The sequence below is a fragment of the Bremia lactucae genome, linkage group LG12 (assembly GCF_004359215.1).
Source record: "Bremia lactucae strain SF5 linkage group LG12, whole genome shotgun sequence".
Lineage (NCBI taxonomy): Eukaryota > Oomycota > Peronosporomycetes > Peronosporales > Peronosporaceae > Bremia > Bremia lactucae.
Window position 1 is genome coordinate 4,647,440 of NC_090621.1, and position 26,419 is coordinate 4,673,858.

Below are 26,419 nucleotides of genomic sequence, written 5' to 3' on the forward strand. Positions count from 1 at the left end.
TCTATCTTATCTTGTAACTCTCTTTGATTACTTCTACAGCTGATTAGTCTGCGGAATAAATAGACATAATGGCCTATACCTATTTATGGATAAGAATTCAGGATATTACTATATAAAGTAATATCCTTCAAATATTATCTACCTTTTAGATAATATATTAATTAACAACCTTTAAGTGTTAATTTCATGTAACGATACACCCCGTTACAGTGCCACTGTGAACAGCACCCTTTCCTAAACCTAATTATTTTACTTAAAATGATATTTCCGCTACTTTATAATTTCCACTACTTTATAGGATTTGCCTGCTTCCGCATGGCAAATTGCTTTGGAGAGCAACGGCAAGATAATTCAACACAGGGGTTTAAACGCTATCTTGAACATTCGAGTCATCATTCGACAAATTGCATTGCTCTGATTCCTGTACGTCAAAAATGTATGTTGGCGCTATCGATCAGGGCACTACAAGCTCGCGCTTCATCGCTTTCGATCACGGCGGCAACATTGTGGCTACACACCAGCTGGAGCACAAACAAATATATCAGCAGCCGGGTTGGTGCGAGCACGACGCCGACGAGATCACTCGCAATGTCGAGATGTGCGTGCGCGAGGCGCTGGCTATGAGTAGTATCGATCCTTCGCAGTTGCAGGCAATAGGGATTACCAATCAGCGCGAGACAGCCCTAATTTGGGATCGCGCCACTGGCAAGCCGCTCTACAATGCCATCGTCTGGCACGACACGCGCACATTAGACATTGTACATCGCCTTATAAAAGGCGAAAGGGAGCATTTTCCTGGCACAGGGGCTGACCGTTTTCGCGCTGTCACAGGATTACCCATTGCCACGTACTTTTCAGCCGTCAAGATCATGTGGCTCTTCGAGAATGTACCAGGTTTACGAGCCAAGGCCGAGGCTGGCAACGTTATGTTTGGTAACATCGATACTTGGCTCATTTGGAAGCTCAGTGGCGGCATCGATGGTGGCGTTCATGTGACCGACGTAACTAACGCCTCGCGGACGAATCTCATGCGGTTGGATACGCTTCAGTGGGACGACGACATTATTAAGTGTTTAGACATCCCCAAGTCCATACTGCCAATCATTCGCTCGAGTTCCGAGGTCTACGCAATAGGCCATAATGATAGTGTAATCCCTGGCATACCCATTTCGGGTGCACTGGGCGATCAGCAGGCGGCTCTATTCGGCCAGACTTGCTTTTTGCCTGGCGAGGCCAAGAATACGTATGGCACAGGCTGTTTTTTTATGATGAATACGGGTACAAAGCCCACGCCGTCAACCAAAGGCCTTCTGACCACTATAGGCTATAAGATCGGTGACGAACCGGCCGTGTATGCCTTAGAAGGATCTATATCGTACGCCGGCTCTCTTGTGCAATGGCTACGCGATAATCTCAAGCTAATTAATAGCGCACCCGACGTCGAAAAGTACGCCATGCAGGTCAAAGACAATGGCGGAGTATACCTCGTTCCGGCGTTTTCAGGTCTATTCGCACCCCACTGGCGTGACGATGCTCGTGGTGTAATGGTGGGCCTTACGTCCTATGTCACTCGTGATCACATTTGCCGCGCTGCTCTAGAGGCCACGGCTTTTCAAACGCAAGAGGTTGTGGCGGCTGTGGAGGGCGATAGCGGTGTACACCTGACAAAACTCAAGGTTGATGGAGGAATGGTAGTAAATCAGACGCTGATGCAATTTCAGTCGGATATCCTTAACGTGCCAGTAGTACGCCTCGCGATTGCCGAGAGTACCGCGTTGGGTGCCGCTTACGCCGCTGGTCTTGCAGTGGGCTTTTGGAAAACGATGGAGGAGTTGCGCGAAAATTGGCAAGTAAGTGCAACTTGGAATCCAGACATGAAAGCTGAAAAGCGCAGCTACTTGGTACATCGATGGAGCAAAGCTGTCGAGCGCACGCTCAACTGGGTAGAGGAATAGTTGTGGGGCTCAATTTTTATAATGCTGTCCTGGCGTCCATAAAGAAGACGCTTTAAAGACCTAAAAAATGCGATATATATAATTCACAGGCTTTCACTTGGTTCATATCTTACATTTTCATGAGAGTGTGGCAAATTCATTTTTTCGCGCTACACGTAAATACTACTTTAGTCAATCCAAAAGCTCTATGATCGGGCACCTTAAATGTCGCACTCTCGCACACAAGATTTACCAAGTAATTGTGCAATAAATCATGTATAGAATCTCTTCTGTAACGGGCTAAAGTTGCCCTAAGTTACACAATACTCGCTGAGTACACTTTGTGAACTTCAGGGGATTGTAACGGTGGTGTATCATTACATGAAATTAATACTTAAAGGTTGTAAATTGATAAATTATCTCAAAGGTCGATAATATTTGAAGAATATTACTTTACATAGTAATACTCGGAGAGCTTATCCATTGGTAGATATAGAGTCAATTTTTTTTAAAAAAGGAATTATTAAGTGAAGGTCAAAGACCGGCCATTAGTGTAGGATTATTTGTAAGTCGTTGGTTCTGCAGCTCATCAGTCAAATTTGGCAGGTCATGCCGAAACTTGGGCGCTAGGCCGTAAGTTGCGCGACCCATATGTCTTTGGGTCGCTAGAGGCTTTAAAAACCCAGCTCAAACAGACTTTGAACCGCTAGGGCTGAGTTCAGAGCTCGATCAGAGCTTCTGAAACTCAAGCAAGGCAAGCTTGATGTTCACGCTTATGCCCAGCACATACCACTCTTCGCGAGTTGTATCACGAACAACCCAGTTCATGAACACACGTTGATTACGGTGTTCATGAAAGGTCTATGGATAATCTCGTAAAGACCCACCTGGTTCCGCTTGGAACTGAATACGCTTGAAGAAGCAACATCCTTTATGGAACGGAAGGACTTAAGCTTGAGACAGGCTCAAGCTAGTTCGTCATCACTTCATCCTCCAAGACGACACGAACTGGGAGTTTCAGAACCCATGGACCTCTCTTATGTCGAAAGCGAGAAACCTCGCTTTTCGAACAACAAGCGATTGCAGAAATGCAATCGCTGTCAAAACTTAAGACACTACGCTCATGAGTGTAGTGCTCCACACCCAGTACCGAGAGGTACTGAATGTAATTATGGACCGAATGCCAAAAAGGGCAACGGTCGCGAATCCGACGTTGTTGTGAAATCGCAACAGCGAGGCGGACCGCCAAAAATGGACGGGGCCAGTAGGGGCGCAACGCCCTACTCATCCAGCAACCTCAAGATAATTTGCAAATCTCTTGACTAAAGTTGCTCCAGACACAATCATTATGTGTCTCTGCACCTGGTGATGAGAAATTCCCTCATCAACTTGAAATTAAAAGTGACAAATGATTTGTCACTTAGAGCCCTAGTGGACTGTGGGGCGTCGAATAACTTTATTCGTCGCCAGTCGCTAGAGGGTCGTAGGCTCAAATATGTCGAGCGCTACATCCCTCCAACGAGGATGACGGTCCGTCTAGCGACAGGCGCATCAATAACAGCAACAAAACGCGTAGTGAAATTTCGCTATACGTTAAAAGATTTAGAGTACGATGATGATTTCATCGTACTGGAATTGGATGACAAATTTGTTGTCATCCTAGGTTTACCTTAGCTCAGAAAATATGAGCCAAGGATCAGCTGGCAGCATCGATTCATAAAGATGCCTGCCACCTGTTCATCAGGTGGCCATCTGATGAACAAGTGGCAGGCATCTTTACGGGTCGATGCTGCCAGCTGATCTTTAGCTCATATTTCTGAGCGAAGGTAAACCTAGGGTGACAACAAATTTGTCATCTAAAATCCAGCACCGTGCAATCATCATCGTACTCTAAAATCTTTTAACGTGTAGTGAAATTTCACTACGCGTTCATTGCTGTTATCGATGCGCCTGTCGCTAGAGGGACCGTCATCCTCATTGGAGGGATGTCGCGCTCAACATATTTGAGCCTACGACCCTCTAGCGACTGGCGACGAAAAAAGTTATTACGCCCCACAGTCCACAAAGGGCTCTAAGTGACAAATCATTTGTCACTTTTAATTTCAAGGTGATGAGGGATACCTCATCACCAGGTGCAGAGACACATCATGATTGTGTGTCTGGAGCAACTTTTGTCAAGAGATTTGCAAATTCTCTTGAGGTTGCTGGATCAGTAGGGCGTTGCGCCCCTACTGACCCCGTCCATTTTTTGGCGGTCCGCCTCGCTGTTGCGATTTCGCAACAACGTCGGATCCGCGACCGTTGCCCTTTTTGGCATACGATCCAAAATTACGTTCAGTACCTTTTGGTGCTGGACGTGGGGCACTACACTCATGAGCGTAATGTCCCAATTTTTGGCAGCGATGGCATTTCTGCGATCGCTTATTATTCGAAAAGCGAGGTTTCTCGCTTTCGACATAGGAAAGGTCCATGGGTTCTGGACCTCCTAGTTCGTGTCGTCTAGGTGGACGATATGATGACGAACTTGCTTGAGCCTGTCTCAAGCTAAAGTCCTCCTGTTCCGCTACGGATATTGCTTCTTCAAGCGTATCCAGTTCCAAGCGGAACAGGTGGGTCTTTACGGGACCATCCGTAAGACCTTGCATGAACACCGTAATCAACGTGTGTTCATGGACTGGGTTATTGGTAATACAACTCGCTAAGAGTCGTATGTGCTGGGCATATGCGTGCACATCACGCTTGCCTTGCTTAAGTTTCAGAAGCTCTGAACGAGCTCTGAACTCAGCCCTTGGTGGCTCAAACGTCTGTTTGAGTCGGGTTTTAAAAACCTCTAGCTCCCAAAGACATATGGGTCGCACAACTTAAGGCCCAATGCCCAAGTTTTGGCACGACCTGCCAAATTTGATTGAGCGAATGCGACTTGCATTTGATCGTCGACGATGTGACGTGCCCCTATGGCATCGTCCAACTCGACAAACCATCTCAGGAGGGAGTCTTCTTCGACTCCCCTACACTTAGAGATATCAATCTTTAAGGTTTCGGGACGACGCGTATGCGTCATCCCAGGTACAGGGGTCTGTACCTGTTGTAACCTCAACAGTTCTGCCTGTTGAGAGCTTTGCTAATTCAGCAAGACTACTTTTTCCTTCATCTCGTCAAGTTCATGTTGTATGAACTTGGCGATGGCTGAATGGAGGGCATCTCTGTCCAAATTGGACAGCATTTCCAAGATTGCATCGTTTCCTACGGTCGAACTCATTTGTTCGACCGCACTCCTTTCGATGTCACTTAGAAAGGAGTAGCTTTAACGCGAAACGTGATGCGTATTCCAACTATCATCTAACATGGACATGTTAGATGAAGAAAATGTGGTCCTTGGACGGACTACAAAGTGCTACCAGGTGTAAAGGGACACGGCGACTTGTACTGCTTCAGTTCAAGTCCACTTCGCACTGCTACAGTTGCGAGTGGTGCCTTACGTCGCTTCACGTACACTAGTACGTGTAGAGGAAGACTTCTCTTTAAGACAACTAACTTAAAGAGGTTTAAATGAAACTGTATTAATACAATTAAGTATCTCTTCTATCTATCTTGTAAATGCTAACTTAATTATAAACTAATACTAAACGTGCAATTGAATTCTTTTCTTATCTTGTCTGTATCTCTCTTTTGTTTACATCTACAGCTGATTAGTCTGCGGAATTAATAGATATAATTGTCTATACCAATTTATGGATAAGAAATTTGAACATTACTATTTAAAGTAATATCCTCCAAAGATTATCTACCTTTTCGATAATATATTAATTAACAACCTTTAAGTGTTAATTTCATGTAACGATACACCCTGTTACATGGACAATGTACTCCACTTCGCTTAGCGAAAAACACTTAATGTCTGTCCACCAACTCCAAGGTCCAACTTCACGTTTGGTCGTGGGGCCTGACCCGTCGACCTAAATTCACCTGTATACAAATTACGAGTTCGTAACACTTGGCCCTGACCCCTGACGACGCTCTTTATCCATAGAATTCAAACGTAAAGAAATCCTAGCCAGCTCTGCCGCAATGTCGCTGCCCGGTTAGGGTTCCACACTTGGCACTCCCCTTTCGCGAGCGCCCAAGTACTCTTCCTCAGTGGCGCCCCTTCGCGTGCTGCCACATGCGCTTCTTCCCCATACGCATTCCCTGCGTAATTAGGTGTTGCGCCCCTAAGCACTTCCTCATCCGCCACTGGGCTCATAACCTTCTAATAAAAAGCAAGAAAGGTCTCCAAAGAAGTGTTTTCAAAGATTAAGTTTATAAACAACACTATTTGTGTCATACCTCCTACCACCCTGATTTGCAGTTGCTCGTTGCTCCTGCGAAATGGTATGCTCACACCTTCCGTCTTTTCTGTCACCTGCAACACACCAAAATATACAAATGAAAGACAATTCTGGAGAACGGCAGTTGTTTTCTTGATGGCTTGGGACCTGGCGGTATTTCAATCTGTGAAATACCATTTTCCAACAGTGTTCACCGTCGCGAACTCGTGGACGGCGCAACAAACCCAATTGCGCTGAGGACAGGGGTCTTATAGGCTGTTTGCTCTTACTGTACCTGTTCATCGCCGCAATTCCAGTGACTCCAGCGACTCATTTGCTTTGCAAGTATAAAAAAATCAATTTTATATTGTTGTACTACAAAAGAGAGTTTGACTCTGGAGGAAACTTGAGTAGCCCCGCTGGGCAGTAAAAACTCCAAAAACCTCTTGAAAAGGCCTATACGCTTATTTTAAGATGACTGGCTCGTTAGAGGTGGGTTCGTTAAGGGTATTGATACCCCACAGCTAAAATTGATATCCCCACAACTATTTCTCAAAATGTTTTTTATTTTGAATTTCATAAACCGCTCCTACTTAAATTGTTACTCCCACAACTTTTTTAAAAAAATGCTTTTAAATTCGCAAACTAAAGTTGTTAGTCCCACAACTTCTGTAAAGATATTAATTGCTATAAACACAACGCCGAAAACATGACGTTACATCAAAAACTCGATGAAGGAAAACTGGATCTGAACTAGCCAAAAGTCTCGTTCCTCACTAATGCAATTGCATTAACCCAAGGTAACTTTACACCAAGATGCAGCTGAGCCATTTGCCAGTGGTTACTATTGACTTGCAAGAGTACCTTTCCTTTCGCTACTGTGGTGTATGGATTGAAAGAAGTTTCGGATCCATCTTCAGTCAAAATAAACACTGACCTTGAATAGCAGGTAGCTGCAAGAACAGCACATGCAGGAGAACCAAACCAGCTGGTTACAGGTATCGGTCCATTGCAGCAGGTGAGCAATTGCATGATAACCACATTTCGTATGTTCCTCATAAGTCACTATGTTGTATCGCAGATTTTCTTAAAGCTTATGCGTAGCCATCAATGAATGCAAACTCTTGTGCATCTTTGAAGAGCTCTTCAAATGTGTTATAGGTTTGGTGTACTGGTGCTAAAATGTTGTAAAGGGCAAGTGTCTTTGTCAAGTTTTGATGTAAGCATTGAATGAATGGAAACTGTATAAAGGAGCTGAACAAGCATCCTTCATATAGATAAAGAATACTGTGGACATTGTGGCATCAATCTACAGTCGAAACATAGTATGTACTAGCCAATCAAAGCCGAAATATAATAGTAATAGCCACTGCTAGTTGAAATATAATATATATTAGCCAATCACAGGTGACACATAATGTCTATTGGCGATTCGGCATTTTGGATTGAACTTGCAATTAAAATCATTACAGAAGTTGTGGAAATAACCATTTTAATTGCGAGTTTAAAATTATTATTTTTCTAAAAAAATAGTTGTGAGAGTAACAATTTAAGTCATTTAAATTTAAATAAATATTAATTAAAAATAGCTGTGGGAATATCAATTTTAGTTGTGGGGACCGTTCTTTTACCATAAAGTCAAAGCCTTGGTGTTATTGATTAGCCAAACTATCCAATCATCTGAAGAAATCGTCGGCAAATACAATAAATCTCAAAATGTGTCTTGATTCCTTTGCGATGTAGATTCCTTCTTCAAGAGGTCCTTGCACGCCGATATATTAGTCCCATCTTCACGTGTGCCTGAATTCTAGTGCCTTGTTGGTCACACTTTACTCGGATTTGCTGAAGCTACCCGTTGCTGCCTACCTCTACCAATGCTTGGCTCTTTTTAGTCTCGTCCCGTTATAATTTTAAATCATGGCCACCTTTTCGCCTTAGGCGGCAGATAATTCACGTGAGGCCTCTATAGTTACATACCCCTGCCCTAACATTTTCAACCAACAAGTAGTATTTATTCACAGGAACATTTGCAGAGACTCATGAGCAACCACGGTAACCCCCCCCCGTACTGAACGTGTCTTTTTTTGAATAATACTTTCCGTTACTAGCGCCATGGATGCCGTCGTAACGACACTTTATCAGTATTACATCAACTTTTTCTCAGTGCCTCGCAGTGAAGCAGCCTCTGCATCTCGCCTGTCGCAATATCTAATCTTATGGTGGCGAACCCACTTATTGACTCTACTCTACCATCAGGAAGTTTTTCGGGCGGTGACACAGTTATCGCACAATATCTAGCAACTAAAGAGTCATGGTGGGTCACATATCCACGCATTCTCGTGGTCACGGCTTCCACACTAAGCACGTACAACCCAGAAACATTTTTATGCACAAATCAGTGGAATATTATTGACATCGAAGCCGTGAAGCTATTCCCGACTAAAAATGACTTCGTTCTTAGACTCGAGACATCACGTTTCCGTTCAGCCAGATTGAAGTTTAACTGCCCCGCTAGGGGCCATCTACTATCGCTACTAGCAAAGCTGCGTTGCCAAGCTAAAGGAAAAGCATCGCTCTATCGTTTAGTGTATGCCCCAAGAATCCACTTCCGCTGTATTGAGCAATATGCCAATGGGTCCAACAAACTGCTGTTCTTGCAAGTGACGGTGTCGAGTATTGTCTTCTTGGACGAACGCGGGCGCCATGTTCAGAATCTTCCGTATCTTTATTTACGCATGACCGCATACTCGACTGAGCATTGCGAGGGCATGGTGCTGTCGACAGCTTTTCATGATCGATTCTTTATCTGCACCGATAGACATGATTGTCTAAATGCGATCGTAGCTGCTGCAAATGAGGTGGGGATTGGGCTTTGCACGACCTCAACACACATCACGGCGCAGCAACTTCGGTTTCATAATTTAAAGTTGCTGAATCGTGCATCAGTCATCCGTTTCGATGTCAAGATGGCAAATACGACGGTGGATGAGGGCGACGCAGTGCCTCGGAGCGATTCTAGCGACACCGAAAAGAAGGTATATAAGAAGATACAATTAATTCTTCAGGGCGATTTTATAGTCGAGATGCACTGTTCCATGCGCACTGTAATTGCGCGTCCGTACAGCGCACTTTTAGCGATTGTCCGCCCTGATTGGGATCTGCGAATGCTAGTGTTGGAATTTAAGCAAGAAGAATTGCTTATCCTTGACGTAGACGGCCGCGATCAGCTTGTCATCATGCTACTGCTGGTGTGTCGAGAGGCAGGTCAGCACAATGTTGTCCTCAACTCTTCGAGATTCAATTATTGCCGATTCTACTACCCTCATACTGCTGACAGCGCCACTGATGATAGCAATACTGCCGGCGTGACAATGACAACGTTCTTGCTAAGGCGACTCTCGCATACAGGTCGCGGAGAAGACAGCTACGGCGAAAAAGGTCGAAGCAGCAGTGTGTGGTCTTTTCGCAGGCGACAAGGTGGACTTCGGGCTTCATTAGGAAACAATGACACAGCAAGATCTGATACGAGCCAGCGTGGCGGGTGGTTTCAGCGCCGTATCAATAGTAACAAGCGTGCAACAGAGCCTTCGTTCGACATGCGCCATTCCATCGACTCAGGCCTATTCATGTATGAGGGCGTGAGCATCACTGTTGCTATGGAAGAGCTCAATGCCAATCTCCCACTGGACGAGCTTATGCACAGCGGACCTGGGCAAGCTGACGAAGTAAACAAGTCGATAAGACTTGTCTTTGAGCATTTTATTATGTTAGTAGCCACACATAGACGATATGGAGATACAACCAGATCTGAGATAACCACCACCATACAAGCACTTTTGCGCTTATATCACCATCCAGATGCATGCTTCACAGACGAGATGGTTTGTAAGCTTGCTTGTTATGACATGTTATTTTGAATGCTGACCATTGTGTTTGCGGGTAGATTCCTCAACTTTTTGACACTGTCCATGAGCTCGTATTACAGCAAGAAGTTCTTACTTGCTACTGGTGCCTCAGGTTGCTGCAATGTTTGTTGGGCATTCGGACTATCAATACTGCTCCAGGGTGCAATGGAGCTGGGGACCAGCGTGCTAAACTGATTCAGCACCTTGTCTACCACGAGGCGCTGCTACATACCATTGCCGAACTTATTCCGGCCTCGTTAGATGACTTGAACAATTCATCTGGCGTAGCAAACTTGTCTTTTAACGGAACAGCTTTCTGGGTGGATGATCCAGAAATTGAATTTGACTTGCTATCTAATTCTTCAACACATCCCTCCATCTTATTCACAAAGGAGGCTCAGATCCAGAATACAATTAATGTGGTATTTTACGAGACGCTACTCACATTGCACCAAATAGTGGTGTATCTGCAAAGTGCAGTAATGGAGCAGCGGGCGACGCTTGATTGCCCAAATTACGTTGCGGCGAGCAACCGACATTCGTTGCAAAAGAATAATCTTAATGATACATTGGCTGTCAAGCAGATAGAGGCTGTTGCAGAAAAACTACTGGAAAAACACCGATTTCTGGTGGAATCAATCATCGACGTTCGTCTTGTTCGGATGGCCGAGACATCAGTGGCACTCGTAAAATTCGTATTGTGTCACTTCGCGACCAGAGCCACACATCAACCTCATGTATCGCCTTTGTCGCATTTTATTGAAAGAGATTATAACGATACTCAAAAGGAACGTCTGCGCGCGTTGAATTCTTTTTTGAATAGCTACCAAGCCATAACTGAGAGCAGCTTGGAGCCTCCGTCACTTTTATTCTGTACTGGAAAAACAATTGAAATGCCGGTTTATGCATTTAGCAACAGCACTAGCGATTGCACAAATGCGGCAGCGGACAGGCTGCTTTACCAAAAAAAGTTGAATGATGTTGCATCGAACGGATCAATGAGACTTGAGTATTTAAACTCTATGAAGTCACCGAGTTCAATCCGAGATGATAAAAAGAACACGCCAATAAAACCAGAGCCATATAAAAGTCCGTCGGAAGAGATGCTGCAAAAATTGTTAACGCAAAAGAAAAAGAAAAAGTGTATTTTATCACTTAATGGCGAAAGCACTTGCAGAAGCCACGTCAAGCAGCAAGCAAAGTACGATCTTAATCATGCTTTTGGACCACAAATCTGCAAAAAACAAAACCAACTGTCGGTTCCAGCGCCAGAGAAGCGCTTGAGTGGTCAAATAAGTCCTATAAGTATTGCTTGTAAAGAGACAAGTTTCTTAAGTGAAATGGACACAGAAAACACAATCCGTCCATTGCTGGAAAGTCGTTACTCTTTTCCTGGTACCTGCTCATCGCAAGCCTTTCAGGCGTCTTTCAAAGCGTCAGGAAGTCGAACATCGAACGAATGCGATGCATGCATTGGATGCAATGATGTGTGTACGAACGAGATTTGCTTTTCATGTGCTGAGAAGAAATACCACGTGTGTGTCGCCTTTGCAAACTCTTTAGTTACTTCTAGGGCAACAGGGCATCAAAGTATATCAAATTATCGCATGTCGTCGTCAAATGAACATTCCTGCAACGTTGAGCGAGAGTATTCTTCCTGCGAAATGAAACGGCACCAAAACCAGCGTTCATGTTGGATCCGTATCGGTGACAGTATTGCAGACGTGACAAGTTTGCTTGTCGTGCATCCTGGAGGAGCACATGTGATACTGGAGGCAGCAAAGCATGGCAAAGATTGCGGGCGAATTTTGGAACTGCACCCACCTGCTGCATTGGAAAAAGTAATGCAGTATCGCCTGGGTCGATATTACTGTTGCAGCTCGTCTTGAGACACCACTCTATTGCGATTAGCGAATGTTATGGCTCATGCAGTAGAATTCCTCGTTACATAACTCCACTAAATCCTAAATTTTAAGCATATTTTGCTGAAGCAACACCTTCACCTTTCCATCGTGATAGCATTAATGCTATTCTCTCTTATTAAGCTTTTGTAGAAAACGCAGTGTTGTCTTCGCCATGATAGAAGTTAACTGGGAGACAATTCCTTCAAGAATCTCCACATGACCAGTACATTGTTGTGGAAATTTTGAAATTAGCGTGAATATAACTGTTGCAAATTTGAGCGAGCCTTTAATGTCCCCAAGATCCGGGCGCTCCAGAACGGTTTCAACCGCTTCAATAAACAGTTCTATTGTCGATGATGATAACGCTGGTTTCATGCTGAATATGTTTTGGAATACCAATAATGCCGAATCATTGGAAAGCAAAAGCGAGCTCGAAGAATTGGCACTACCGCTGGCTGTAGTTGCTTTTAAAGATCTTCGAAGATATTCGTCCAGCTGGTGAATTGGTATTGAGTATGGAATCTGTAAAATTCGAATAATTGCTTCCGCTTGCGGAGGCCCAATGTCATACTTGGAATTATTAAAATTTCCACCCACCAAAAGGGGAAGTAAAAGTGAGTCAACAAGAGCTTCACTATAATTAGGACTATAGCGAAGCGCGGTCTGGAGAAGTACACGAGAGATGACTGATTTGGCCGAGCAGATCTTCGGTAAGATGCTAGTTTCGAGAAAGATTGCTGCGTACCGCGAACTCCAATTAGAATCAACTAATGCACTGCCAACAAGACGATAGCAATTGCTTGCGTTAGTATACATTATTATCATTTTTAGAAGATATCTACCTTGTGATCTGAAATAGAGCTTCGTCCATGGTCAAGTCCATACGAAGTTTCTTGCACAAAAGCTGAAAAGTCACCTCGTTAGCTACATTGGCAGTCTGAACGTCATTAACGACTTCAGCTATCAAATCGAAAGCACGTGAAGCTACATCATCAATCACAATTGCTGTTTCATTTTTCAGCTGAGCGAGCTGCTTAGCCAGTCCGGACGCGCGATCTTCCACCTATCGCAAAAGACGACGTGTGAAAGCAAGCAATACATATCCGATTGTAGAAATATGTTTCAGACCTCTTTTGATAGCAAAGGTTGTTGGTGTATCATCATTCCTGTTTGTGTCGAAATTGGCAATTTATCCCTCGAATTCTGTTGCATTGGTTTCAATGTGGCCGAAGTATCTAGAGTTTCGGCTTTAAAGCGCTTTTTTACTCGAAAATATGCCGTTATTGGAGTCATAGAGCAAATTTCTGACGATAATGCCTTTGGCATATTTTCTGCCTCAAATTCATGTAAGGAGAAGTCGACTTGATTCAATGTCAGCCGCCGCATCCGACGTCGGAACGCAGAATTTTTGGGCAAATTTTTTTTTTTTTTTCTACTTTCCTCAACTCCAAGCACCATTTCTGCTAACGTCAAACATACAGCATCAGTTTCGTATCGTCGTGGCATTGCTGTCACTTGAAGGAAGGCTTTTGCCAGGCTCATAGCCGCTTCAGTGCTTGGAGATGCCCCGCTCGCCAACGCACTCCATATATCGCGCTGCACTCGCAAACTATGCTGCTCAAGGCAGATGCCAAGTTTGGAGTATTCTCTATCATCGTCTGTAATTTCGCCGTCTTCCACTTCAACGAAGATACTTAGCTCGTGTAAAATGTCGGGGGCAACTTGGCGATTATCTGCGAATAGTAGCATGGCGCTTATAGCACTGGTAATGAAAAGAAGATGGTCATTACGAACCTTGCAGATATTCGCGCACCCCGAAGGCGCCTTTAGACTGAGCCGCAAAGGCTAAACGCTGCATGCTGGACAAAAATTAGGGCAATCGATGAAACTTGCAATTTCATACGCTCAATTTGTATGGACTAAAAATCAGATTCATTTCGTTAAATTTGTTGCTGATAAGCTTTTAACCTAGTCGGCCTTTCAGGCACGATCGGCCAAAGCTTTAAATTTATGTGACGAGCGCGGACATGTGCGCACTCGCAAGTATATGCATTTGACAAACTTATTAATCTTTGGCATCTGATACGTTAGAAAAACACCTAGCAACTAGTCAATATTAAGCTCGCCGTCTTAAATGCCAACCGAGACCTAAAAGTCCGATGACTTTCGTGTAAAATTAGAACGTTGGACGTCGGAAATGTTTAACTGTGCGCAATTTGCAGCTCTTGCATATCGGTGACGATTTTTACAAATCACAGCTAGTTTTAATCGACAATTATTTACCGAAAATTGTTTAAACGAAATTCGTTTGAAAGAAGCGCAGTCACATCGATTCAAGTCTCATGAACAATTTAAAATAGGCGGCGTTTTCAGCCATAAGATCGTGTGCGCAATAATCGTCCGAGTTTTTTTTTTTTACTTGGAAATTGCGCATGCACACGACGACGCGATGCGAAATGATGATCGTCAGGTTGGTTCTAGCTGCAGTCGAACCAAATTTTGTGCTTAAATATTCGGAAAACAAGTGAATTAGCGTGCTTAACAATTACAAATGAAGACTAAATTATTTCAAACATTACATCATCTTTTCTTCCAAAAATCAGATTTTTACTCCTAAAAAAATAGCATTTATCCCACAAAAGATGGCGGAGAAGAGCAAGAAGGATTTGGCATGGCTACCGCTAGGAGCAGTGGCACTAGCTGACGGCGAGTACGATGTAATAGTGCTCGGAACTGGTCTTAAGGAGTGCATCTTGAGCGGATTGCTTGCGGTAAACGGTAAGAAAGTGCTGGTGGTAGATCGCAACCCGTATTATGGTGGCGAGTGTGCTTCTCCTAACCTTACAAACCTTTACAAGAAGTTTAAGCCTGAACAGGATCCACGTACTGACTTGGGCGCAGATCGGGATTACAACGTGGACCTGGTGCCCAAGTTTATCATGGCCTGCGGCAAACTTGTCAAAATGCTTCTGCACACTAAAGTGACCCGCTACCTCGAGTTTAAGAATGTAGATGGTAGCTACGTCGTGAAAGGCGGACGTACACACAAGGTTCCTGCTACGGGTGAAGAAGCGCTGCGGTCATCGCTCATGGGTATGTTTGAGAAGCGCAAGTTTCGCAAGCTCATCATGTATATTTATAACTATGAGGAGGGCGATCCCAAAACTTATGAGGGTATAGACCTTTTTAAGCAGCCCATGAGTGATCTTTTTGAGAAATTCGGCGTGGATGCCAACACTCAGAGCTTTATGGGCCACGCGATGGCGCTCATGCGTGACGAATCGTACCACCAACGTCCCGCCATTGAGACTGTCCGTGCTATAAAACTGTATGCTTACTCGTTGGAGCGCTATGGCAAATCTCCATACATTTACCCGCTGTACGGCCTGGGCGGTTTGCCCGAGAGTTTTTCGCGTCTCTGTGCAATCAACGGTGGCACATTCATGCTTAATCGTGCAGTCGATGAGATCTTGACTGATAAGGACGGGAGGGCATGGGGTATTAAGTGCGACAACGAAGTGGCTAAGGCTAAGCTGGTGATTGGTGACCCGTCGTACTTTCCAAAGGAAAAGATGCGCAAGATTGGCGTCGCTGTTCGCTCTATCTTTGTTCTAAATCACCCGATTCCTAGCACGAACGATGCTGAGTCGCTGCAGATCATCATTCCCGCAGCCCAAGCCAATCGCAAGAATGACATCTACGTCGCCGTGGTGTCGTCTGCCCACTGCGTTGCGCCGCAGGGCATCTACATTGCCATTGTAAGCACGCTCGTTGAGACATCGATGCCTCTGCAGGAGTTGGAGTCTGGTGTGAAGCTGTTAGGTCCGTTTCTGGAGCGCTTTGACGCCATAACGGACATGTTTGAACCTGTAGGGAACGGCAAGAAGGACAATTGCTTCATTAGTTCTTCGTACGACCCGACGAGCCACTTCGAGACTACGTCGGAGGACGTGCTGGATTTGTATAAGCGCATTACAGGCGAAGAGCTCGACATGAACATCAATGCCGACTCAACTGACGTGGACCAGTAAAAAAGGATCGAGACACCACGCTAAGCATAATGAGTGATTGCATAGGGACTGAATGAAGTATTGCAGTGCAGACTTTAAAAAACAACAATTAACCGACCAGCAAATCAATAAAAATTGCTTTTATTTTGTGGTAATACAATTGCGTGATATAATGCATTTATTTTTTGGCCGCCGCCATGGCCTCAGACATTAATACTACGGCCACAGACCAAACTGAACGGCCACAGACATGACCACAATTTTGCCATCTCCACTACTTAATACTGTGCTTGGTTAGATCAATCGCGTAGTTGTTTTGTCTGTGGCCGTAGCAGTTTTGTCTGTGGCTGTAGTAGTTTTGTCTGTGCCCGTAGTAGTTTTGTCTGTGCCACATTTTTTATACATTGTAAAGCGTTCAACCATTTAAGGGATACTTTCAACGGAATTTACGTGCCAGAAAGCATACTAGGCTACTACGCAGACATTATGATACCCAATGTAAATGTCATTGACTGGCAGCACCGCTCTTTGAGCTCAAGCCAACATTCTAGCCCAGTTATGGCTAGCGCTTCAGGCTTGGGATCAGTGACGCGGCTCGACGAACGATATGTGAAACCGTTAGATGATTTAGCTCTGGATAATCAGACGGAGAGTAGTGGCCATAGCATCGAAATAAGCGCTGTGCCTAAAGAGCCTAGGCCTTTCGCCATGAGTTTTTTGCGGCCGCATCAAGAGCGGTTACATCGTTCGATGTTCGAGAGCTTTAATCGAATGAGCGATACACCCGTAAAAGAGAACATTAATTCACTCGTGCCAGCGTCCGTTCAATTTCTGATGAGTCGATCTCTCGAGGAGGAGAAAGATCTTAGTGCGAAATCGGATAAAGAGAAGGCGTACTTGTACAAGAAGGTGGTAGTTAATGGTGTAAAATAATTAAAAGTAACTGACGAGCTACATTACTTTAGAGATACACGGATACGTACGAGCATGCAGTCGCACTTTTAAAGCATGCAGCAATGCTGGAGCGAGAACTGAACGAGTACCGAGATACCGAGATGATCAATAGCTTTGATGATACGCAGGTGCGTAATGTGATCACTCGCAATATAATTTTAATTATAAGTTGTAGTTGCAGAATTTGAGTGAGTTTGAAGATTATAAGCAGGAGGACAGGATTCAGGCGCTGTGTCGTGAAATTACAGGACTAGTGTTGCAAGTAAATGAGCGCGATGCAGTCATAAAAAGTCTGCTCGAAGATCGAAGTCGATCCGCAAGGGAGTTAAACGAGCTCAACTTATCGCGAGGCTTGAATTCTGGCAAAACCAACGAAGGAATAAAAGACACATCTTGTGCGTTGGAGCTAGATTTGAAGGTTGCACGACGTGAACAGCAAGAAGCCCTTGAGCGTGAATCAAAAGGAATTGCACACCTTAGACATGTTCAAGAACTTTACGAGAAGTGTGAGGCTGCGCGTTCAACACTGTCTGACGGACTCGATAGGGCAGAGGATCAAATATCTGCGCTGCACGCTCAATGGATGAAAGAAAAGAAAGAGTTATTGTCTTTACTGAAGAAAAATGATCAGAAAATGGCGAAAGCGCTATCTGAATGCGAGCGATTGCAAATAGAGAACGATGACCTAGCAAATTCTCTTCAAAAGATTTTGATGAATGAAAAGAAAAAAAAATTAGCAATAGAAAGCCAACGGCAGGCTCTCAGCAACTTGAACGCTGAACATACGCATTTAGAAGCAAATTTGGATGCGTTGCGACCACAATCAAGCGTGCTGGATAACACAAAGGCAAGGATATTAACTCTCGAAAGAGAGTTGGCTGGAGCAACAGAGATGATACGGCGCTATTTGCTGCAGGTGGATGATCTTAAAAAGAAGCTTGAGAGAAAAAAAGAAAAATATCAAACGGCAAAAGGTCGATTTCAAAAAAGCACTGCCCATTTGGAAAAACGAGTTTTTAACGCCGAAGCTGTTCGACGCAGCCTACATAATAAGGTGCGTGTATCACAAAATAAATTTATTGGAGATGCCGCAAACAGTCACTTATGCAGACTTCAGGTGATGGAATTAAAAGGCAATATCCGCGTTTTCTGCCGCGTGCGACCTATTCTAGAGCATGAACTTACAAGCTCTAGGGGGGAGAAGGTATATTGCTGCTTTGTATTCTTTCACATTTTGTGAAGCTTACTTAAGTATGCAGGTCTTTTCGTTTCCCGATTACCGCAGTGAACGGCGGCAGATTGAACTCAGCGCCAATCCAACGTCCCACGTAGGATATGGTCAGCATAGCTCGAGTAATGTGATCAAAAAGTACAGTTTCGACTTTGATCTGGTGTTCAATAGCAGCTGCTCGCAAGATGATGTCTTTCTAGAAGTGTCTGCGCTGATCCAGTCTGGATTAGATGGATACAACGTTTGCATATTTGCCTACGGACAAACTGGGTAAGCATCGTCTAATAAACTAATCGGAAGCGCTGAGTGTCGTATTGACATCTAATAATTTCTTGTAGATCGGGTAAAACATATACGATGCAAGGGAGTAATAATGTTGCCAACTGCAAGCTGCGAGACTTATGGCCAGACTTGGGTATCGTTGGACGAGCGTTTGCTCAAATTTTTAAAGGTATAGAAGAATTACGTACAGGCGGATGGGATTTTACTGCCAGCCTTGAGCTAATTGAGATTTATAACGAGACATTCCGTGACTTACTTGCGCCAATTGAGGTAAAAAAGTTGCCGGCATGGCCAAACAACTTTGACTTACAATCTTTATCTTGTAAATTTTAAGTCACACGAAAAAATTGAACTTCGTCAAGATAGCGAAGGAAAGACTGTCGTAGTGAATTCATTTAGCCAAAAGATCGGGAGCGACCAAGAAGCATGGGACTTGCTTCGAGGAGCAATATCAAAAAGGTCTACCAATTCGACGCAATTAAACGACAAATCTTCGCGCAGCCACTGCGTCATCACCCTGAGGTAAGAGTCACTCAAATAGCCTTTGATAAGTGGTGCTTATGTATCATTTTGTTCTATACAATCCAGACTGAAAGGAAAGAACTCGCTTACTAACGAGATGCGAACCGGGGTTATCAATCTTGTCGACTTGGCGGTACGTGGTACTGTTAATTTCGTGTTAAGTATTAATTTCGTTTTTGCTAAACACTTGAATTGTAGGGGTCTGAACATGTGTCGAAGTCGGGTAGTGACAGCAGCAAGAAACTTTTGAAAGAAGCGACGTCAATAAATAAGAGTCTTTCGGCGTTGGGAAATGTGATGTGTTCCCTTGCGAAAAAGGTTTGTGCTGCCACGATTGTCCTTGAATCGCACTATAAAGTCTAATTGGTATTTATTTAATCGTAAAGTCGACGCATGTCCCTTTCCGCGACACAAAGTTGACCCATTTTTTGAGCTCCTCTCTTAGTGGAGATAGCAAAACTCTTATGATCTGCAATCTCTCACCACTAGGCGAGCACCGCTGCGAAACACTCAATTCTCTTCGGTTTGCCAAGATGGTTAACTCTTGCGAAATAGCGTTTCCGTCGAGGGTATCCAGAAGATTGTAAGTATTTGTTGCGTTAAAAGCGGCCTCACCCATCAAACTTAGTACCTTATTACAAGTATCGTCACGGAAGCGGTAATTTAGCTTCATGTGCGCGGGAAGAAATTTTTCGACTGTTTTGTATTTAATCAAATCAAATTTGAAACCTTTTATCTAATCAGTGGATGTCACCTCTGTCGATGTGCACCGCGTAATATTCTGAATACTTCGGATTACGGATGACCGTAGCCACGATCCCTTCCAATGTGATACACCTATGTGCATCACCATCCCGTTAAGTACCCAAAGTATACTTAATAATTTGTGTAACATAGCGCCTTTAGCCCGTTACAGCACCCCCTCTCCAAAAGCGAGCTTTTCATTTTGTAAAATCGTCAACGGGAGGAACGAAGTACAGCGAGCGGCTTTACGCGCCGCTTTCAGTCCTCTCACTTAATCTTAGCGACCACTGTGTGACGTCCTTTGTCATAACACGGCACCTGACATGCCAGCAACAAGTTGCTACCATTACACTATTTAACATGAAAGTACGCATATATTGCGAAGTCTTTTCGCAAGACTTTCCAAGCTTCAGTAGTTCGAAAGGTCTGCAAAAAGACTTCGCAATATATCGGTACTTAACGTTAAATTGAAAGATGCTTTCTCAACAAAGAAATTATGAACGAAAGCCGACAGAAACTGAAACATAAGGAAATTGTGGCTCATGGAGGGTACAAAAGCGAGCACTAAGATTCGCCTATTTGAAGTAGAAGTAAAGCAAAATGAATTCATCCTTAGCTTGACCTCCAAAGACTAACTAACATGCATGGCCGGTGTCCGTTAAATAATTATTCTTTCCTATAAGAGGACTTATAAATAGCATTTCCTATAAGAGAAAATAAATAAAGAAGTTCAAAATTATTATCTTGCATATTTTTACTTAATAGTTATAATATTACCAAATTTAATCATATTGACGCAATAAGACATCACTTCTACTGATTGGTTGATTTGAGTTTGAATCAACCCCGCCAATCGTCACAAGGCACGATTGTGCGGTGCAGAAGTAGGCGCCATACATTGTTAGTTATTAGTATAATAAATCAGTAGTGCACCGAAGATCGTTACGTAGGAACTTAATATATTAATACAGTTTTACTTTTCTCGATTCTAAAGCCTTAGAATTTACTTTTAGTAGCTAAGACTTATTAGCTACTTAAAACCTTCCTCTGCACGTTGTGTACGTCAAGTAGTCAAGGCGCCCCACCTTCACTGTAATCAGTGTAGGTTGACTAGTTCTGTGGTCAATACTAGCAAAGGGTGCCCCATTACACCTGGTAGCACTTAGTAGTCCGTTTAAAGGCCTACGCACGTTCCATCCAACATGGATGTGATGGATGGAGAAGGATGGAGCTTTCCAGCCCCTCAAGAAGGCTATCACGCAACTTCACTCATTTGAGTGACTTTGAATGGAGAGCGATCGAACGCATGAGTTCGGTCGTACGCGGACCAGCCGTTGGCGCCATGCTGTTCACTCTGAACACAGATGAACAACATGCCGCCATAACCGAGTTCATACAACATGAACTCGACGAAGCCCAGGAAAAAGTAGCCTTACTTCACCAGCAAGGCTCTCAACACGCGGAGGTGTTGAGGGAACAGTGTGCTTAACAATTGGATCTGTTGAGACAGCAGCATGTAAATGCTGCTTATGGGCCGACGCTTCCGCGTCGACCCGAAAGATTAAATATAGAAATCTTTGAGTTTAAAAGCAATAGAAGGCAACTCCTTTTTAATATGGTTCGTCCAATTAGACGACGCCATTGAAGCTGGCCACATCAAAGATGATGCATCAAAAGTAAAATTTGGCATGTCCAACTTAGCCGAACGTGCCAAATCTTGGGCCTTGGAGCGGCCCAAAATCGTGCCGGCGCGAAAGGGCATCAGCGGCGCTTAAGCTTCACGACCCATTAATTTTTGGGTCGTATGACGTCTTGAAGGCCCGGCTCAGACAAACATTTGAGCCGCCACGTGCCGAAATCAGGGCTCGATCCGAGCTCCTGGATTTGAACCAGGGCAAGCGTGATCTGCACGCTTATGCCCAACATGCACGATATCTGGTCAGTGGTATCGTTACTCATCCAATCATGAACAAACCGAGGTGACTGTGTTTATTAAAGGTCTTGCAGACGGCCCTGTTAAGACCTGCCTGTTCCGGCTAGAATTAGAGTTGCTCGACCAAGCGATTTCTATAGTGATACAGAAGGACTTCAGTCTTAAACATGCCTTTGTCCACTGTAGTGCTTATTGTCCACCGAGACGACAAGAAAACGGTTGTCCAGAAGCCATGGTATTTAGAGAGAGAAACCTCGCTCTTCAAGTCACAAAAGATTACAAAAATGCAATCGTTGTCAAAAGACGGCTATTACGCCTATAAGTGTAGTGCCCCACGGCTAGTACCTAAAAACACTGAGCGACAAGACCGACCTATCGTAAGGAACAGCGGAGGACGCGGATACGACGCTGTTACGAAATCGCAATGGCGAGGCGAATCGTGAAAAAACGGTAGGGGCCAGTAAATACGGAGCGCCCTGCTATCACGCTACGTCAAAAGAATTTGCAGGCCTTTTGACGAAAGTTGCTCCTCACAAACAAACATTGTGTGTAACTGGCCGAGGGGATGAGGTTAACATCATCACCTTAGCATTAAAGTGGCAAATGAATTCCAAATAAAGTCCCTAGTCGATTGAGGGGCGTCAAAAATTTTTATTCGACGCCAATCGCTAGAAGATCGCAAACTCAAATTTGTTGAGCGCGATATCCCTCTAACACCTAGCAACAGGCGCATCTGTAACGGTTAAAAAACGTGAAGTTGGTATCCAATACACGTTAAAAAGCTAACAGCACGATGATGATATCATCGTATTAGATTTGGATGACAAATTTGATGTCATCCTTGGATTACCATGGCTCAGAAGTTACGAGCCATGCATAAATTGGCAGCATCAAGCCGTGACGATGCCTGTCTCTTGTTCATCAGATGGCCAATTGATGAACGTCTTGGAGCGTCCACAAGCGTGTGGATGTTCTACGAGTGAGTGCGATAGCCTCACTTGTGGGTCGGTCGTTAGCATGACTGCACAAGACCTTTGTGTGAATACTCAACACTTTGTGGAGTTAAATCCCGACGGCTGTGCAAAAAAACAGGCAGCGTCAAAGGTCCACCATTGTGACATGATCATAGTTACCGACGGCTGTGCCCCAAGCACAGGTAGCATCGAAGTTCGACCTCTCGAATAAGTTGAGTGGTACGAAACAAGGATGCTTGCTTGAATAGCAACATCCAAGAAAATATTAAACGACCGTCTATAAGAGACATTGCGAGTCCTAGATCGACTGGAGAGTCGACCGTAGAGGATCTTGTTGTGGCTGCAGAACCACAGCTAGAGGCAGTTGGGAAGGATACTCCGACCTGATAACAGGATCGAAATACTGTGTCATGAAGCAGTAGTCATTGCCCCGCGAACAAGTATTAGCGCTTGACAAATTCTTTGCCGATCCCTTGTCAGCGGGTCATGTGAGGGAGTCAACCTCCCAGAAAGCTCTCCGACCTTCTCTGTGCGTAAAGTAACAGGAGGGTGGCGGGTTGTGCATTCGTTCAATAAATTGAATGCTGCAACGGTACCGGCTCAGACGCCGATACCTGGAAAAGACGTAATCACAGATGGTATGTCTAAGAGTACCATTTTTTTGTCTATGTATCTGATGGATGGATTTTATCAGATTCATATGCGTGAAAACGGGACATCCCGCACACAACAGTAATCACTCCCAATGGGTTGTTTGGTAATGGCTAGTAATGCCACAGGGGCTTAGTAACTTTCATGCAACATTCAACAGATGCGTAACGGAGCTGTTGAGACCGGAGCGAGAATTTGCATTGAAATATTTTGACGATTATTCATCCATAGCCGGGCCATGGACGAAAAGACGGACGTGGAAATTCATAAAACTCACGTTCGTCAGATTCTATCACTTATGCGAAAGCATAAGTTGTACGCAAATCTCAAGAAGTGTATATTCGTTGCATGCGAAATACCACTCCTTCAGTGCATCGTCGGTAAACACGGCGTGCGCCCTGATCACGAAAAGATCAAGGCAACTACCGACTGGCCAGTTCCAATCGATGCCAAGAGACTTAGAAAGTTCCTTGGCTTAGCGGCGCAAGTACTTCCGCAATTATGCCGAGATGACAGTTCATCTCTCTCGTCTCTTCTAAAAGACGTAAAATGGCTATGGAGCGCTGATTGTCAGCGTTCCTTTGAAGGTATCAAGCAAAGCTTGATGCAATCGCCCATCTAGCCGATTGCAGATCAAGACAGACCATGCCATGTGGCCTGTGACGACAGCGATTTCGCAATCAGTTGTGCATTAATCCAATACGATACAGACGGCGCGGAGCGCGTCGTCTGTTACCAATCGCGTCACCTGCAACCAGCTGAACGCAATTACCCCGTGCACGAGAAGGACTTCCTTGCCATGAAATATGCACTGGCTAAGTTTAGGGTCTATCTCCGAGAAGCTTTTCTAGGTATCGGCATTTGAGCCGGTACCGTTGCATCATTCAGTTTATTGAATGCGTGCCTTTCCGCCACCCTCCTGTAGTCTTTATCATAGAAGTTTGGAGAGCTATGCGGGGAGGTAGACTCCCTCACATGGCCCACTTCTAATCGATCGATAAAGAATTTATCGATCGCAAGTACAATTTTACGAGGCAGTGGCCTCACAGTACTTCGAGCCCGGTTTGATCTCGATCTCTTGTCGAGTGCCTTCATCCACAGGTAACTCGCATGGAACTGTTTCAGGAAATAGATCCCTGAATACAATTAAATCCTTGTATAAAAGATTTGTCTTAAGTGACTCCCAGGATTGAGTAGTGTTTCTTTCAATCGAACTCTGCACATCGGAACACTTTCGTTCATCGATGAGCTGCTGAGAACCCGTTCTTTTTCTGCAAAAATTACCGCTGAGCGAATGTCGGTTACGTAATCGTCCTCTGTGACGAGTATGCATATCTGCTTGATTTACCACCATGCAGATTTCTCAAGAACCGCTTAGGTTCTACGGTTGGTAATTGTGTTATCTCCAAAGTTAACTTCGGAGGCGCATACAGATCAAGAGTATAAGCGCCTACTCTTGATCCGCCATTAACCAAGACATTCAATGTCTCGGTTTCTTCCTGGGATTTATCCACCGGCTGCCGAGGAATCAATCCCTCGGCGTGCTGGAGTCTAGTCGCCTAAGCATTAACTATGTGAGAAGATTTCTCATCAAGTACGAGAAGACTTATTCCCTTAACGTCTTTTGACTAAGATTGCACTATCACCGTCGAGTCCTCAACGGTCGACTCTCTACTCGACCTAGGATCATCGTGTTATCCATTTTGGGCAACCGGTATCTTTGAATGTCACCCGCTAGGCGTACATTCATGTCTCAATCCACTCGACTTATTCGAGTGGTGGACCTTCGGCGCTGCCTGTGCATTCGCAAGCCGCCGGCAGCTGACTCCACAGTGTGATTACTTATCACACTGTGATCTTGTGCAGTTGTACTAACGACCGTACCACAAGTGAGGCCATCGCACTAACTCGTAGTATACCCACACGCTTGTGGACGCTCCAAGACGTTCATCAGATGGCCATCTGATGAACAAGTGGCAGGCATCTTTACGGGTCGATGCTGCCAGCTGATCTTTAGCTCATATTTCTGAGCGAAGGTAAACCTAGGGTGACAACAAATTTGTCATCTAAAATCCAGCACCGTGCAATCATCATCGTACTTTAAAATCTTTTAACGTGTAGTGAAATTTCACTACGCGTTCATTGCTGTTATCGATGCGCCTGTCGCTAGAGGGACCGTCATCCTCATTGGAGGGATGTCGCGCTCAACATATTTGAGCCTACGACCCTCTAGCGACTGGCGACGAAAAAAGTTATTACGCCCCACAGTCCACAAAGGGCTCTAAGTGACAAATCATTTGTCACTTTTAATTTCAAGGTGATGAGGGATACCTCATCACCAGGTGCAGAGACACATCATGATTGTGTGTCTGGAGCAACTTTTGTCAAGAGATTTGCAAATTCTCTTGAGGTTGCTGGATCAGTAGGGCGTTGCGCCCCTACTGACCCCGTCCATTTTTTGGCGGTCCGCCTCGCTGTTGCGATTTCGCAACAACGTCGGATCCGCGACCGTTGCCCTTTTTGGCATACGATCCAAAATTACGTTCAGTACCTTTTGGTGCTGGACGTGGGGCACTACACTCATGAGCGTAATGTCCCAATTTTTGGCAGCGATGGCATTTCTGCGATCGCTTATTATTCGAAAAGCGAGGTTTCTCGCTTTCGACATAGGAAAGGTCCATGGGTTCTGGACCTCCTAGTTCGTGTCGTCTAGGTGGACGATATGATGACGAACTTGCTTGAGCCTGTCTCAAGCTAAAGTCCTCCTGTTCCGCTACGGATATTGCTTCTTCAAGCGTATCCAGTTCCAAGCGGAACAGGTGGGTCTTTACGGGACCATCCGTAAGACCTTGCATGAACACCGTAATCAACGTGTGTTCATGGACTGGGTTATTGGTAATACAACTCGCTAAGAGTCGTATGTGCTGGGCATATGCGTGCACATCACGCTTGCCTTGCTTAAGTTTCAGAAGCTCTGAACGAGCTCTGAACTCAGCCCTTGGTGGCTCAAACGTCTGTTTGAGTCGGGTTTTAAAAACCTCTAGCGACCCAAAGACGTATGGGTCGCG

General features: G+C 44.6%; 5 protein-coding genes across 5 annotated transcripts; 4 read left to right on the forward strand and 1 right to left on the reverse strand.

The window, feature by feature from the left end:
• Window positions 1-434: 434 nt before the first annotated feature.
• On the forward strand, window positions 435-1,955 carry CCR75_008640 (uncharacterized protein; the record flags this gene model as incomplete). The annotated part of the gene is made up of 1 exon (XM_067966690.1): window positions 435-1,955. The coding sequence occupies one exon, from the start codon at window positions 435-437 to the stop codon at window positions 1,953-1,955; it is 1,521 nt and encodes a 506-aa protein (XP_067820635.1).
• Window positions 1,956-8,457: 6,502 nt separating this feature from the next.
• On the forward strand, window positions 8,458-12,035 carry CCR75_008641 (uncharacterized protein; the record flags this gene model as incomplete). The annotated part of the gene is made up of 2 exons (XM_067966691.1): window positions 8,458-10,122; window positions 10,185-12,035. The coding sequence occupies 2 exons, from the start codon at window positions 8,458-8,460 to the stop codon at window positions 12,033-12,035; spliced, it is 3,516 nt and encodes a 1,171-aa protein (XP_067820634.1).
• Window positions 10,114-13,908, reverse strand: CCR75_008642 (uncharacterized protein; the record flags this gene model as incomplete). The annotated part of the gene is made up of 4 exons (XM_067966692.1): window positions 10,114-12,825; window positions 12,893-13,113; window positions 13,179-13,783; window positions 13,845-13,908. The coding sequence occupies 4 exons, from the start codon at window positions 13,906-13,908 to the stop codon at window positions 12,174-12,176; spliced, it is 1,542 nt and encodes a 513-aa protein (XP_067820637.1). The 3' UTR covers window positions 10,114-12,173.
• Window positions 13,909-14,692: 784 nt separating this feature from the next.
• CCR75_008643 (uncharacterized protein) lies at window positions 14,693-16,081 on the forward strand (the record flags this gene model as incomplete). The annotated part of the gene is made up of 1 exon (XM_067966693.1): window positions 14,693-16,081. One exon carries the CDS (start codon window positions 14,693-14,695, stop codon window positions 16,079-16,081), a length of 1,389 nt encoding a protein of 462 aa, XP_067820636.1.
• Window positions 16,082-16,546: 465 nt separating this feature from the next.
• CCR75_008644 (uncharacterized protein) lies at window positions 16,547-19,789 on the forward strand (the record flags this gene model as incomplete). Its single annotated transcript, XM_067966694.1, has 9 exons — window positions 16,547-16,972; window positions 17,026-17,142; window positions 17,196-18,068; window positions 18,132-18,218; window positions 18,274-18,515; window positions 18,584-18,797; window positions 18,862-19,049; window positions 19,116-19,182; window positions 19,248-19,789. 9 exons carry the CDS (start codon window positions 16,547-16,549, stop codon window positions 19,410-19,412), a joined length of 2,379 nt encoding a protein of 792 aa, XP_067820632.1. The 3' UTR covers window positions 19,413-19,789.
• Window positions 19,790-26,419: the final 6,630 nt, after the last annotated feature.